The sequence below is a fragment of the Anser anser genome (genome assembly GCF_964211835.1).
Source record: "Anser anser genome assembly, chromosome: 7".
Taxonomy (NCBI): domain Eukaryota; kingdom Metazoa; phylum Chordata; class Aves; order Anseriformes; family Anatidae; genus Anser; species Anser anser.
Genome location: NC_139727.1, coordinates 40,146,470 through 40,163,264, shown reverse-complemented (window position 1 = coordinate 40,163,264; position 16,795 = coordinate 40,146,470). Strand labels below are relative to the sequence as shown.

General features: G+C 42.2%; 1 protein-coding gene across 5 annotated transcripts in view; it reads right to left on the bottom strand.

Moving 5' to 3' along the window:
* The window catches only part of MGMT (O-6-methylguanine-DNA methyltransferase), a 186,295-nt gene that overhangs the window by 16,076 nt on the left and 153,424 nt on the right, over window positions 1-16,795 (bottom strand). For 3 of the 5 annotated variants that reach the window (XM_083844684.1, XM_083844685.1, XM_083844686.1), the window contains exons 5-6: window positions 8,962-9,101; window positions 247-1,512 (exon numbers count right to left, since the gene is read on the bottom strand). In XM_083844684.1, the coding sequence (XP_083700810.1) occupies window positions 1,381-1,512; window positions 8,962-9,101 (272 nt within the window). In that variant the 3' untranslated portion in view covers window positions 247-1,380. Of the gene's footprint in view, window positions 1-246; window positions 1,513-8,961; window positions 9,102-16,795 lie in introns of those variants that run through there. The other 2 variants (XR_014586916.1, XR_014586915.1) reach the window with 2 other exon arrangements.

Genomic DNA, 16,795 nt, shown 5'->3' with positions numbered 1-16,795 from the left:
TTTTGTTGGTATCATATGTTACAAAAGAAAGTAAAATACACCCAAACTGTACATATTATAAGGCTATATTTTTATCTCAGGGTTCTGGTGACACGTACAAACCACTTGAGCTTTGCTTTCGTGGTTTATATTGCCACCAGAAACCCTTGATAAAAATACAGCTTTATATTGTACAGTTGGGTATAGTTTATTTTCTCCATATATCATATACTGTGTTTTATTTATAAACATATACAAAGACACTTGTACATGCAAAGCAGTTTTTTTATTGAAGTAATTCTGAGGTATCAACAATACTACATTAACTAAAGCATTGTAACACAATAATTTCTTGGTTAGCAATGGCATTTCTAAAGAGACGCCTATGAAAATATGATAAAACACATAAAAAAATCAGTATTTCCATGTTGGAATTTATGATTCCCACACTGAAAATTTCAGCTTCTGGTGGCTCGCACTTTCAGAGAACCCTTTTTAAACCACCTCAGAATTTAGCTTTAACATCTCTTGAATCCTTTCTTCAGAGAGACTACAGGAAATAAAGCTTCATGTAATGGAGAACTGCAAAAATCTAAGGAGAAATTCAAACACTTAAGGAAAGGCACTGCTGATGAAGATGCAGCTACGATGAGCTTTTTAATATTTTGTCCAGCTTGCGCTCATCTAACTGCTCATTTTAAATATTCTCATACAACTTGCCAGCACCTACAGCTCCACCTGCTTTTTGCAACATTCACAAAAGCAAAATTTTTATTCCTGCCTTGAGCACCTCTCACGATCCGAAAAGAAAAGCCGCGAACAAGCGATTCAATAGCCGCTTCCTTTTGAGTGCATCTCAATGTGCTCCATTAAGCAGTGTTTACGTAAAACAGCATTTCAGCAGCGCAAACATCAAAGAGAGGAGGGGAGTCCTGGCACCAGGGCTGGCAGGGGGACAAGCGCGCCAGGCGGGGCAGGAGCAGGGAGGCGCGGGCTGGCCCCTCGGCGAGCCAGATGCTTCCTTAGAGGGACGCTTGCACCTCGCATTTGCCATGCCCCTCCCTCTCCCCTACCCTTGCTTTAATGGACATTAAAAATAGAACAAAACAGGACTGGGGATGGGAACAAAATACACGCACAACAGGCCTGGACCGCTGTAGTCATTCTGCTGTAAAATGTAAAAACAAGAAAGGGCATATGAGCTGCATCCCCTAGGACGCATCCTGCTTTTTTAATATAGTGGTGCCACCACACATTTCACTTCGGATGTTGCATTATATTTATATGTCACTCAAATATTTACCATTTTTCTGAATTCTGCTGGGTGCTCTGAGAGCTTGTTATAAGCCAAGTATCCGCGGCTGTGTGCCTTGGCAGTCGAGCAGCTGTGGCTGAGCCGCATCAATATGCTAACTTCTCTTTCTGGAGCTTCTCGTGCGACAAAAGCCACTCTTTCATAAGGTTCCCTCCTCCGTAGTTGCCGGTCTGCCCGCTGCTGCGAATCACCCTGTGGCACGGTATTATAATCGGGATCTGCAACACACACAAAAATAAGAAAGGAAGCGAAGGGTGATGCAAAGCGGTGGCTGGAGAAGACCAGCAAGGAAAAGGGCTGCACCCAATAAATCCGCTACTGCAGCAGCGTTCGCCTTCACCATGCTAGCGGCGGCACGGATTTAAACATCCGCGTTAAAGCCCACCCTGGCAGCCTGCCGGACAGCATCAGGGCCTCTCGCTTCTGTCTGCTCTGCTCCACTGCCGGAGCGGGCGCTGGGCACCAACTGCCCTGCTGTGACGGTGTGTTCCGACCACGTACCTGGCTCGGAGGTAAAAACAGCATTGGGAGGAATGAGCCCTGGCAAAAACCCCAGCCTGGGAGCCCACAGGACACCGGCCCACGCCTATCTAATGACTTGGAGTTAATTTGATGAATTATTGTCATGTTGCCCACGTTCTCAAGAGCGCTGGCAGTTGTTTCCCACCAGCAGGGACACTGCATGACCCCGCATGCACTTGGAGCAGAATCGCCCCTGGTTCATGGCTCTGGGGACACCGCAGAGCCACAGCACCGAGCCCCCATCCCCTGCAGGGCAGTGATGTGCCCAGGGACGTGAGGTGCCCTCCCTCCCTTGCTCCTGCAAGACGATGCTTCTGTGCAGGCAGCACTTAGGTCAGACGGGATGTTTCATATGGGAAAAGCAAGGAGGATCTTTCAGAACGCATGCAGCACATGCAGCCATGCACGCTTTTGCAACAAGCTTGTGTTTACAACAACGAGACATCTATGACCAATGACACCTCAAAACACACACAAGGACAGCACGGAGGTTCAGGACCATTATTAACAATCATTAGGAGAGGTCATATTTCTGGAACAGGGATCACTGAAAACGTGAGAACAGCACTTCCACGAGTGAGCTTCCTGAGCCTCGGCTCCCTCAGCAAATTCCTCTTCTCTCTATAGCACCTCGATGTGCACCGCTGAAAAATTCCATATAAGAACATGGCATTATTTATTATTTAACAGCAAGTCAATCCAAAATGGGTTGTGAATTTTTAAAACCTACAACAGGAGAGATTTAATTCACACCTAACCAATTGAAGAACTTCTTCTCATGCCTTCTACTTTGTATCATTTATAACCAAATGTCAGGGATTCTGAAAAATCAATGCAAGAAGTTACATAATAGACTGATAATGTAGACTTGTACATAAACACTTTTTTTTTTATTGCAGGCGATTATGATAGTTGAAGTACACATCATAAGAAATGCAATACATCATCTTTAATCATGCAGTTTTTGTTTTGGTACCTCCAGAGTAATTCAATTGTAATGATAGAACTGTGAGAATAATTTACTAAAAAGTGTTTTCTTTTTTTTTTTTTTCACAGAATAGGTATTTTAAGTAAAAATACGTACTTTTATTTATATATACACATTTGCATAGGCAAATTACATCCTTTATACTGACTTGTTTTTACCACACTTCATATTTATTTCAGCAAAGTTCCGGCTGTGCTCATATTTGAGTCGAAGACCCAGACCTCAAAGCAGCTGGACAGCTACGGGCCAGACCTTCATAAACTGTTTTTTTGGGGGCTCTTTTGTTTTGGTTAAGTAATTTCAATGGCTGAAATTTAAAATCTCAATCTCAGCCCAAAGGCTATCACATTACAAGGGAATACACATAGGTGCTTATTGTTAATCAAGGTTTAATAAAAAATGCTTATAAATAGCTGCTTTATTTGGAGTTGGCAATGCCACAAGTGAATTATGCATCCATGACAACTCCAGCGAGTACCAATAAAATCTTTCCTCTAGATCGCCATCACATGCTTGGTTTATGACTTCTTTAAAGTTGTTGGTTTTGCAAGTGTTTTTTTGTTTGGGGATTTCTCTGGCTTTACAAGCCACTCGCACCAGTTACTGCTGGCAGATTTTCTTGAGTGACAAAGCAATAACGAGCCATAATGCACTGTAACAAATATCCAAGGTTAATTTGCAATTCTTTAACAATAGAAAAAATGAATCGGAGTATTTTGGCAGTAGAGATGTAAATCTTGCTACAGACAAGGGGCCAAACCCTCTTTGTGAGCCAGTTCCCTGCAACCGCTTGGAGGCTGCAAAGACCCCGGGCCAGGGGTCTGTTTGCAGGGGAATTTTGTCAGGGAAATAAGTTGACACCTTTCTAGCTGCACCTTCTCCTGCTAAGTTGTATAAGAAAATGGAAGGTGTGCTCAAGCTGAAAAAAAACTATTCTATTTTCACTTGGAGCAGGGTCACCTGCAGCCAGAGAGCTGGCACATGCCGAGGGCCTCAGGTTTCCCGTGTTGGTGCAGGACTGATCGCAACCTCAGGGATGTGTGGCTCAGCTGCTCAGCATCATGCCATACGTGGAGGAGGAAATTTGGCCCAGGTGTGGATCTCCAGGAGAAACAGGGAATCTCAGATCTCTGCCAGGATACTCTCCCGTTGCAAAGGAGTAGCGATTTGCCACTGCCACGGGACAGAACACGTGGAGGAACTCCTGAGCCGCCTTTTTTAGGGCAGGGTGTTGAGCTAGCAGAGCTGCAGTAACGCTGCTTTACTGCTAGTTGAAACGCTGTGGCTGGAAAATGCAGCCACTGAGATGAAGGGTGTGAAATAAATACAGCATCTTCCAAGCCTGAAATAAAGGATTTCATACCAAGTTTGTCCTAACGTGCGCAAGCCCATGCGTCATTCTCCGTAGTGTTGGGTAAAAAAGAAAATGCATTACAAAAGCCCTATCAGCTCCGTAATTTAAAAATATTGAACATTGCTTCAGTTTGGCTTAATTGTGGTGACAACTTTCAGACTACTAAAATAATTAAACCTGCTAAAATTTATTAGGGCCCTAAGGACATTTTAGAGGGAGTACTACCCTAGTCTGGAGCTTTAATGCCTCAGCCACATTTAATGTAATTTTTATCAATAACCAAGCAGCTCATAATATTATAGCTCCACTGAAATCTTCATGCTGTGAAATCTAATTCATCTAATACATGAATCCATCACTTACACAGACCCTATCTCAAATGCTATAAAACTTCCAAACCCACAGATTTGTCTCCAACAAAAATAACATGAAGGGGCCCTTCAATCAATAGCGGAATCCCTCTGATTCGGGCACCAGCTGAATATTTTCTCCAACTTTGCTTTTGTTCTTCTGGGTAGAGGCCCACAAGGGAAAGAGCTTGTTTTCACTCGCAGCCTCATCAATACCTAAATCCTGGTGAACAAGTGACACTGAGAAGCTGTAATCAATAGCTCCCTGTGCGTTTTTTCTTCTGGTCAAATGGTTCAGCACTACTGACAGCCCTGACACTCAGAACATGATGCTAAATCTTTATCAACAGCCATCTGGGTGACTGGCAGAACAAGACTCGGGCGGTCATTAACGCTCATGGCAATCTGTGAATAAACTAACTCCTCAATAATGCGTTTGTTTAGAAAAAGGTGGGGAAAAAAACTCCCTGCACAAGGTATCGATTGCCTTTGAACTGCATTTAGCAAATTCCGTCTGAGGATGAAACAGAGCGGCGCTCCGCCGCGGTGCTCCGCTTGTTAAGAGTTTTCAATTTGACGCAATGGAAAACCGACCGTCCTATTATACTGCCTGATGGACTGGAGACTTACAGAAAACTGCCAAACTGTCAAAAATAGATCAGCCAGGCCATAATGGAAACAGCTGAAATATCAAGTTATAACATACAACAAGAATCACACTTAGCAAAAAATAATCTTTCAGTTTGCTCACATCCTATTGCTTTTTCTCCCCCTATTCCCTTACAGAAACAAATACTGTAATGCGAACCAGCATGGGTTCAACTTTATTGCTAGCCACCTAAGGAATTAATGCACAAGTAGTTTTATGTGTTCGCAACATTTCAAATCCATACTTCACAGTCTTCTCATAAATGCACAATTACTCCTTTCACTCTCAAACGTTTAAAACATTTTGGCTGAATAATACCCGCGACTTTCGATAGATCGAACTTAGCGCCTGGGCACGCAGATCGCTTTTAGCCTAAACAATAGCGCAATCGGCAATCGGATAGAATATAAAAAACCGTATGCAGCTATTACTGCTGTTAACAGACCGCTGAAGACGTCTTATTTAAGCCACAGAACAGTCATTTAGGATGGCCTTGGACTAATCAGCCCAACATTCGCCATTTCCCATGAGTCTCTGTGATTTCTTTTTGATCCTCCTATACTAGTCTAATGAGATTTTTAATTGAACTTTATGGGTTCCCTTTGAGGACCACAGACCTTGCAATCAATCTGAACTGCAGTAAACTATTTGAAGTTTTTCTTGCAAAAGGTGAGCCATCCCCGCCATGTCCTTGGCATAAATTGAGGCAAAGATGTCGCATCTTTCAGCTGCTGCTGGCACCTATTCCACCTTCTCATAAAGTTGAAGGTCATTGTATGAATTATGTGAAGCAACCCCACTACAAAGGGAAACCTGTAGAATGCACACTACCAAAATTAAACACCAACCCATGATTTGTAGAAGGGAGAAATGTTCTGGTATTTTCTGGAAAAATGTAAGATACACAATTTTGTCAATATATTTGAGTAGCAGTGCAATGTCAGGCTCTACATACACCTCCGCTTTATTCCGAGCCCTCATTTTTACTGATAGCACTATCCTCATTAAATCACATTTATAATTTAGTCATCGTGCTTATAATTTAGTCCTTTAATCAAGGAAGTATCTCAAGGTGCAAACAACTTACTATTTTGCATAGCTTCTGCAGAAATCATTAATAAAAATACTCACCAAAGTTTCAGCTTCTCTCCTGTGGAAAGAAATTACTGATCTTCTGCTTAACAGAACATCACATTTCTGCAACAATTTTGAGGCAAACACTACTCAAAACCAGTATTTATATCTTGAAGCTCTTATTACAGGTGTAGCAGTTGTTAACACTGCAGTTCTTTAAATTCTTTGCTGATATTTTAATGATGCTGCAATTCTCATGACGTATTCAGTTTAATGATCTGTTTAGTTAGATTTAAAGCCCAATATCTCATCTGATAAACAGACTTCAAGTGTGTTTATAACATGTACAATGTTCATGGGTATTCTAAAATTCGATACATGTAGCACACTGCCATTTAAACTAGCATAATGTCTAATGGGTTTAAGCTTCCAAGCTCAATAAAGAAGTACACAGTGATGTTTTAAGTGTATATCTGATTTTCATATGAGACAGTTCATAGAAGCAGCATAAAGCTACGTTCCGTCAATACACTGTATTGTACTTGACAATACAAACTATTTTAATATGATGGAATGCTTTCCAATATAATATGGTGTACATTAAGATAAGGCAATACAATGCAAACCTACAGGAAACAGTTCTCAAAGAATAACAATATAGTGTTGTGCAAAAGGATATGTAATTGCTATCGCCTAGAAATGTACCCTGCTTTGCCCTCAGGCTGCAGTGGAGCAGCAGCATCCAAAGCAGCGGTAACAGCAGGTTGTGGTGTGAAAATTCCTGCTTTTTCCCCTGTGAGGAAGGATGAAAATAGTTCTGAAAATATACAGCAAAGCTACTGCATTTTTTTTAAATAGGTCCTATCTTATTTTTGTTATTTCCCACTCCATACTATGGCTATGGTGGTTTCTGTCCACAGCAGAATTTTTTAATAGTATTATAGGTAGTAACGTATAGCTTTAGGGGAAAAAAGAGCTCTATTAATATAATACTACTCCAATATCTCATAATAGAAAGCTGATGATAAAAAAATCAGTACTGTAATGACAGCTCTGCCTATTCCAAAACACATTTTTATTACTAGACATCTCCTGTAGTTAATCTGTAATTTCAAGCATATTCCACATGCAAACACAAATACAGTCCTTTTGTACTGCAGTGGGAGCACCTTTTCAGTACGTTTCTCATATTTTGCATATAAACCTTTACATGGTCCTTCATGGACCTCATGGTCCTATGAGTCAGAGCATGCAGGCTGACTATGCATAATATGCAGATTGATTTTATGAATGAAGTGAAATATAAAGATAATGCGTGATGGCACTGTGAAAAACCCCAACCCTTATTATTGCTATATGGAGAGCCACCATCTCTTGTGAAAACAGGTTTCTGAATCCACCTTGCAACTACATGCTGTGGTCTTACATGTGCCTTATTAAAGAAAAAACTGGGAGAACTGCACGCAAAAACAACACAGAAGGTCAAAGATTATGGCAGGTATAACACAGGAGAAAAAGAGAGGTATTTGGGTATGGAAAGACACACGTTGCTAAGGGCAAGTGGTAATGAGGAAAAATATGTTGAAGAATGGGCAAAAAAGGCTGCAATGATATTAATAGAAACAGAAGTTTTTATTTTATTTTATTTTTTTAAGGCAAGTTGCAAGGGAATGTGTAAAACCAGACATAGGGGCATTCTCTTCACTCGCTTTTTCTCTCCTTTGCACAGTGACAAGCCAGCTGGAGGTGGCAGCACCAGCCCCACGTGGCACCTTGCATCTGCCCACCTAAGGGGGTGTTCAGAGCCCACTGCTTCTCGAGGTCTGCTTCTACAGCTGGGGCCTTTATAGCCCAAATGCTGGGGTTTTAGGGAACCAGACTCCCTCCTCCTGCCTCTTGCACTGCGGATGATACACTGACTCTCATCCAGAAACACTCTCATTCAGGAGGGAGCTTCCCCAAACAGGATCCAGGCAAACACAGCCCAACTAGAAGATACGACCCCCACAGTGGCACTGATTCTCACTAACTTCACCTAGAGTAATCAGCATGTTTTAGGTGCATAAATAACGTCTGAAAATCTAGCCCTTGACTACTAAAAGGGAAAGATAATGATTGGGAAGATGGACAAAGTGACCAAGTACTGCAACACCTTTTCCAAAATCCACCGGGCTCACCTAGAGGACTACCTCCTCCAGTTGCTTTAAATTCAGCTCACCTTGATCTAAAGAAGAAATGCCACTTACATCTATTTTGCAGTGCATGAGAAAAAAGTGTTAAAAATTAGGGATTTGATTCAAATGTGTACCTACGTGAACTAAAATCCCTCCTCTTCCACACTTTCAGGAATACATCCATAACAGCACTCCATCCTCTCTGGCAACACATCCAAAGCTACTCACACCCTGTCAAATGATGTCAGTGCTGAGGGATAAAAGATTTCCCTCGCCTGATATGTAAGAAAGTTTGAAAACAACAAAATGTGTATAGGCTGATGAATTAAAAGAAGTGTAACGTTTCTTTTCCAAATCTAACACCATAAACGGTAGGGCATAAATCACATTAAACTGGGTTGTGCATTATTGCTGATTAAAAACACTTACTGACCTTGTTACTCATGGTAGACCAGTTTTTGTAGCAGATAAATTTAATCTAATGACATTTAGCCCAGAAAGCTCTCTAAATCCACCATCTTCCATCAACTTTATTTGAAAGTTGACATGAACTTACAGGATTGCTCCTCATTGCTCCTCCCACTGCTCTTGCAGCTCTGCTGTTGCCCGCTAGGTCCGCTAATTTCTGGTAAGAAATGGCCTCTCCAAACTTCACATCTCTCAGCAGGGTCCACAAAACCTGCCTGGTGAACGAATCTGCAGAAACAAGGAGTACTGTTCATATGCATGGCTGAAAAACACAAGATGAAATACTCAAAACACCCAATGCAAAGCAGTCTCAACAGCAACTTTCTAATTTAAATTTAAACAGCCCTAATACACCATCCTGTTATTGTATCCTATATTACTATATTTAAATACATGATTATTAGAAAGAGCACTTCAAGTAACCGATCACTATAAAAAAGGATTTAAGGCTTTGATTTTCCTATATTTTTAATTTGCTTCAAGTACAATTATCCTGTTAACTCATACAATGTGGTTTTTCCATTAAATTGGCAGAGTATAAATTAGCATAGAGTCAAATTAAAAAGGGAAGAAATAACCGGCTCTACCTATTTTACAAAGCCCTCGCATCTCCAGCTAATTTCCAACTTCAGCTGGGACACACGGCAGAAGAAGCCCTAGAGCCAGCGGACTCGGTATTATCCTGGCTGACTGCATTTTATAGTTGAGACCCCCAAGCTACTGCTCAGCATTCCAGACATTACAGAATGTAAGGACTAGCTGTGACCTTGAATGTACAGCACATCCTTAATGACACAGGGCTCTGAAAAAAATAATGTATCTTCCATTATTTTAATTTTAATTCACCAGCAAATTGCTTCTAAGTGTTCCAATTGCTGAAATAATGAATAAGCAAATGCATTAGAACCAGCTTCCTTCTGTATTTCAGGGTTTTACCTTCCCAACCCAGGATTATCTGACAAAAGGAAAACCAATAGTCGCTCTAAGATTTAGCAGGGTTGGGCACCTGTTCCAAGTCACTTGTAAAAGCTTTGAAGATCTAACTAGTGAATAACTTACTGAGACGAGAGAGCTGGCAAACATATATGAACAAAAAAAAAAAAAAAAAAGAGGCCCCCTTGCCCTGTTGAGAGCTTCAGTCTGCTGCTTTGGCAAAGAAACAAACTGATTAAAAACATTTTCTTTCTTTAGTTGTCAAAAAAGACATCGATTATGTTACATAGCAAAATGTGATTTTGTTCTTAAAGGAAACCCATACACCATTATGTATGTGTTAAATAATAAAAATCACTTCTTAACTGAAGGGAATGATAATCACTTCATTGAAAAAATCTGTTTAGTCTTTATTATAACATTAAGCAAATTAAACATCAGCATAATCCAGGTGATACGAGAAAAGGGTCATCAAAGAAATTAACTTTGTTGTTCATTAATTTACATGGATTAGTAGAGGGCAAAGAGATAGCAAATCTGCTCTAGTTTTTTATGATATAATTTCAAACTGTACACCATTTGTGGCAGTAGGGTGACTTTGGGGTTAATCAGACTGATTTGTCCTTTTAATTGCTTTCTATTCAAAGAAAATTCATTAGATAATGTTCTCTTCAAAATTCATGAATCAATTTAACTGAAGAAACCACATTAACAGCTTTGGGTTCATTAGCACAAGCAGTTGTGTTACTAGCTGATTGCTAGGAGGGTTTCCTTAGGCAAACAGATTTTGTTTAGTGTGATTTCTTCAGAAAGGTTTCTTTCAAACCAAGCCGCGACTTGTTGTTTTTGTAACCTCTCTTCAAGCCAGCAAGATCAGCGCTACCCTGAGCGCTCGGGTTTCGGGCAGTCACCGCCTGGTGCCCTCTCCTAGACACACGATGAGCAGAGAGCGCGCTGCCGCGGCCCGAGCCCCGGTCCCCTCGGTCCCCTCTGTCCCCTGGCCGTGTCAGCAGTGGTGCAGGGACCCAGAGCACCCCGAACTGTCGAGGAGGAAGGAGCAGCCATGCGAGCCCCACGGCAGGACGGAGCAGCACCGGAGCCCCTGGGAGCACCACGCGACGTCGCCGCGCCGAGCCGCGGCCAAGCTATCGAGTGCCTTTTAACAGGCTAAAATACGGCATAATAAAACAATTATGCATCGACAGGCAGGGACAGAGATTATCCTCCTTCCAGAGCCACTGTGCATTTTTCATGAGAGAATATATACTGTATCTGCACCGACATAAAACACTAGAAGTTATAGTTCAAAATAATGAAATATTTAGCGATCATGCACATCATTTTATAAAAGTATCTGAAAGCTCAATTTCATCCTGTAGGGAGCAAATGCATTAATTAGTTTAAGCAGCTCTAAGAGACACTGCCAAATACTGTTATTAAACTGTCTGCAAGTGTTAGTGCCTGTAAGCACAACCTGCCCAAATTAGATGGCTGAACTTTCACCAGTTTTCAACGCGTGCCAACATTTTATGCTGCTAAGTATCATTAGAAAATGCTGTAAAATCCGCACATAAAAATTAACACACGCACTCTGTCTGGAAACGTCTGACACATCCGTGAGTTCGGGATGACGGCGTAACTCGAGTGGCAGAGGCAGGCAGAGCAGCGACTGAACCGCGTCCCTCGGAAAGTCAGAAGTCGTCTCCTCCCCCCACACTGATTACAGCGCACGCACACGCGGCCTGCAAGGACCTTCTCTTCAGGCTACCGGCTCTCGACCACTCTTCTGCCAAAACCCACGTGTTACGCTCAACACTGGAAGCTACTTCTCATTTAAGTGATCAGGAACTTGTCAGGCCTTACAGCAAGATGTACACTTCCCAGATTTCCGATGGAAGCGGGAGCTGCAGATAACAGGACACCGGCAGACCAAAGGATCGGGCGGCCGAGACCCGCGGTGGGCTCCCGTCACGGGTTTTGTTTCAGACGCTCTGTGGTGAACTTCTGGGACATCACTGCTACAAAAACCTCATCACTGTCCCTTGGTATCAGTCCTGTCAAATATTGTAAGTGGCCCAACAACGCATCACCAAGCCACGCTGACCTGAAAGCAGCATTTACAGGTCGGTTACAAGCCTCTGCAAGGAGGGACCGGCACCGGGCCTGCCGCTAATGCCTGGTGGCTCCAGAGGTCACTCACACCAGCCTGCCAGACCTTAATTCTCCATATAAACACGCTACGTCCGTGAGGATAACAGAGTGAAAATCGAGTTTACTTTAACGCTGGCTGTATCATAACTTCTTAGCAGCGTAATTGAAGGTGGCAATTAGCGCACAGCAGCGCGGTGGCTCACTACCACCCAGCAAGGCACTTCCAGAGCAGTCGTGTCAGCGAGGGACGGGTGATGTGAGCAGACAGGCCGGGTGCCGCAGGCAGCGCCGGGCGGGGAGGGTCCGTCGCTGCTGTCTCCCTCGGCCTCTCCTCTCGTAATTCTTGGGGCAAGAGAGCTTCGTAAAATGCACAGTCTCATTTTACCTCATTTTTAATCCCTCTGACTAAGAGAGATTAAAGATCCGTCATTTTCTTTCCTTTTCCTTAATACTGAATACTGGTAATACTAGTTATTATAGTTATTTTTTAAATTACTATTGCTATCATTATTTTTTTTTAATATATTTTCCTCTACTTTTTTTTTCCAAGGATTTTTGCAAATGCAAAAAAACAAACAATCACCTCCTTCTCACCATCTTTTTTGCAGCCTGCCTTGGGTAGTACATGGACAGCTTTTTTTGTCTTTATGATTATCTGTTTTCACCATCATTATTATCGGTAAAAATATCAAGCATAACACTTCAAAAATTTTCCAGTTTGTTTTCCAGTCAAGAAAACTTAATTTAGCTCTCGGGGCATGGAAGAGCAGATTGACATTTAAGCTGAAGAACTTTTGCTGACAATAAGCAACTATGTAAACAGTTAATGCAAGCACAAGTGTTAACTTTTAATAATTTTGAAACTCCTCACGTTTAACTGGGCTTTTCAACCCATATTAAGTATGTCACCTAAAATTAATTTGATAACTAACAATCACTGCTACCCTAACCCAGACTAAAATAGCAAGCAGAATGTAAAAAAGATAAATGCTTGTCTAAGTTTTTAACTGTTTGATTATATTTTGCTCTTCCTATGAGACATATCATGAAATGCTTTTCTTCTGTTTTACAATGGCTGCAAGTCCCTGACTAGTGGTACTCTATAATAACAATAATAAAAAACAATTATTAGTTGCTATTAAGGGGTTACTAGAAATATAGTTTAGATGGCATGGTAATATACTATAAAATAGTCCATACATGTCATTACAATGGAAAAAAAAAAAAAAGACTGCTTAAAACCAGGGGTGCTGCAAACATTTTGGCAAAATCATTTGAGAAAAGACTATGAACTTTTATTGTTGCCATTGTCATGCATGATATTGATAGAGTATAGAGACAGAACATGCCTAACTGAAAATAATAGTTTATGACTACTTAGACAGCTGAATCAAAGCAAAGATGTTGGCCATTTTGCATTTTTCTGATATTTATGAATGAAGATGCAAAGATAATCTAATTAAAGTACGGTGTTCTGAATTTATAAAATTCACCATCAACTTTACAGTAAAAACTCTGTTTATTAAAAAAAAGAGGAAAAGTTATAACAAAATAATATTTAATTTAAATAGGTAAATAATGGAGAGATTAAAGCAGTATTCACCTGAATTCTACTTCTAGCTAGTCCAAGGCCTGCGAGCACCTCTGTGCCTGTTGTTCTGGACAGCCACAGTTAGACAGAAATTCCTCAGTTAAAAACATGGCGACTCCATTTATAAAACATAGATTTAAAGGAAATCCCCTGCATCAAAAGCATCAGCCTAATTTTTTAAAAATATTTAAAAAAAATTACTTGCAGAATCAAATCAGCACACCCACCGTGCCTTTACGCGTAGCATCTCCCACCGCTCCAGCAGCCCTTCCCTGCCATTCCACGGCCAGCCTCCGATGCCCTCGGTGCAGCTGATACACCTCAAACATTCACTGATTCTGTCTGAAATTTTGGCTAGCTTGCACGTGTGCTTGAGCTGATCTTTGTCCACGTAACGCCGCTGTAGAACGAGGTGTGTGTGCCCCGGTGGGTAAATCTGCTGCATTTCAGCAACCCCCTCTGCCTTGGCCTGCTACTGAGCACAGACACACAAAGGCCTGCACATCTACTTTTGATGTTCATCTCCTGAGCTCTGACTAGTAGTTTTCTAATTTCTTACTGCATATTTTTCCAGCCTTGACTCCAGCTAGGGTCTCTTCCTACCGCTCCCAAGCAAACAGATGTTTGTACGTGGTAACTACCACACCGATCCTTTCCCGTGCCACCACCACCTGATCGCATCATACGGATGTCTCATGCAATAGTTTTCTACATCCTTTCCTATTGATGACTGCATTTAATCAGCTAAATTAACATTTATACCTGAAATAGATCACATCCCTATCCTCAGATCCGACAACACAGGACTGCAGGCGAGGACGAGACGGATCTCTGCTGATTCCCCAGCTGCACAGGAGGCGGCTGCTCCGTGCCACCCACCGCGGGGCACAGCGGCAGCACGCGGTGACTGCAGCCACAAGTACTTATCTATAATGTATCTTCTATTTATTTATATTATTCCTCGCCAGCATACCCTTATGCCACGCATCACAAAAATTACTGGAGGTTCTGTGTCTAGCACGTATGTGAGTGGCACAAGTAAAGGAGTGGTATTTCTTGAAAACGTTGCATTGTTTCCCTGATACAGAAAACATCCTACACTCGTTCTGCATTCGTCTGTAGATAACTTAAGCTCAACTGCAATGCATTTTCACTACAGAACTAGCAACCATTCAAGCAAATGCTATAGTATTCAAAACTACTGACCAGAAGTATGCAGCAGTGACGATAACCCCAGTTAAAACTAATTCCCGCTCTAAGCTGCATTTTGCTGAACTTGAAGTCCTTGCAACAGACCCTGCAGTGCCCATTTGAGACCCAGCAGAAGCCCTGTACCATCTCTCCTACTATTTTCTGAATATTGCTCTGCAGATACGATTGCATGAGTAAACACTTAACTAAAAACATTGATACATAAATATTAGGCAATCCACATTAAAACCATCAGAGTACACCAGAGCACTTGATGATATTGTGCAGGTGTTGTCTCTTGCTCTCCCACAGGTCACGATATTCTCCTTGCTGAGCAGGCACGGGAAGTGCAGAAATACGGGCTAAGGGAGTGCTTTTATAATGCTTTTATGTGTGCTTGCATTTATATGCAATATAAAACATAAACACAACTATAATTTATAAATGTACTGTATTCCTGTATCACTTAGGCGAAAAGTGTATCAGTATGTTTTTTTAAAATATATATAATGCTCAGATTGGTTCACACAAAGTGGCCAACCTATGCTAAAACCCAATTAATGGGAGCTGTTTCTGATCTGTAGTTTAACACAGTTTTAAATGCAGTTCCCTTCAGACTGCTGAAGGGTTGTAGGGCCAAATTCTATCCTTAGAAGCAAGTAACTCTCTCTGGACTTAATCCAGCAGTATTTCTTCAGGTTAAACTCCCTGGAAGTCAGTGGGTGTTTTACTCGAGTAATAACTGTTATTCTGACCCATTTTTGAGCAGTAGCTTTAATAGCAGTTTTCCATGCACTTACCAGAACAGCCTATAATTTCAGAGCTAATGGAAACGAGCAGATGAGCCTGATGCTCAGCACCAACCCTTTACAGCCCCTGTCCACATCGCATCGCGAATTTCCCCAGAAACCCACTTCCAAATCCAAACCCAAGCAAGGCTTTATGCAAAATGGTAACTCCTTAAACATTAGCAGCTTCATCTAAGCTAAGGATTCATACAGGACTTGGAATGCCACGACATCCCTGAACACGCTGAGACTTGGGTTTGGAGTCCATGGACCGGTAAGATGGAGGAAATTGCAAAGCAATTGACAACTCCCTCTTGGGCTGCGGCACAGACCATGTCATTGCACAGCATCCCCTGCCAGGTGATTTGTGCAGCTGTTTGTAGCAGCAGTACAGTTAAATGAAGAAGCCACCTGATTATCCTCTGAGCTGTAGGTAATACACCAAGCTGCAATTGCTACAGGAGAGGAGAACAAATGCTCTGGATGAAGAGACAGAGAAAATATCAGTCTCTTCCCAGCCAACAAAATGTGGCAGGCAAGTCTTACATTGCAGAAGGGACGAAGGTAAGCATAAAAACAATTTATTTTTCTCTGACACCAATCCTGTGCCAATTCCTTCGAATCCATCCCATCTTCCTGCACTAAGATTTCCCTCCCAGGCCTGCACTCAGCGAGCTGGAGAGCCTCCCTCTTTTTCTCAGCATTATTTCCTCACATTTCCTTTTCTCCTTGCCACCACCCCGACTGCAGTCAGGTCCCATGATGCTAAATCACGCTTTAAGCAGAAGTGACTTTATTTAAGTAATGTTACCGACACGTAGAAGTCAGCGGGACAGGCAGCAGAGGGGAAGGGCAGGGTGAGCCCCTCTCCTCCCCCGAGGCAGCGGGCACCTCTGGAGAGAGAGAACCCCGAGACGGAGAATCCTGAGCTCCCTCTTGAGTTCTGCTCTCCCTTTTGATCAACCACCCTCTGAACTGAATCAGGAAATTGAGAGGAGCAAGAAACTCGCTGCATTTGTAAATAATGCATGGCCTCCCAGTCACTGTGGGTCTGCGTGCTGGGACCCAGCCCTCAGCACTGCCGCTCTGGGTGGCGGCTTCACGCCTTCTGAAATTAAAAGCAAGCCTCCCTCCATTAGGAAGCTAACAGGACAAGGGCAACGTTGGATAAAAAAGACTGCAAAAATGTTCAATAAGCAGTTTCCACGAGAGTTTCTCATCATTTAGACCGTAGGCAGTGAGCCCCACGCCCCACATCCCCCATCCGC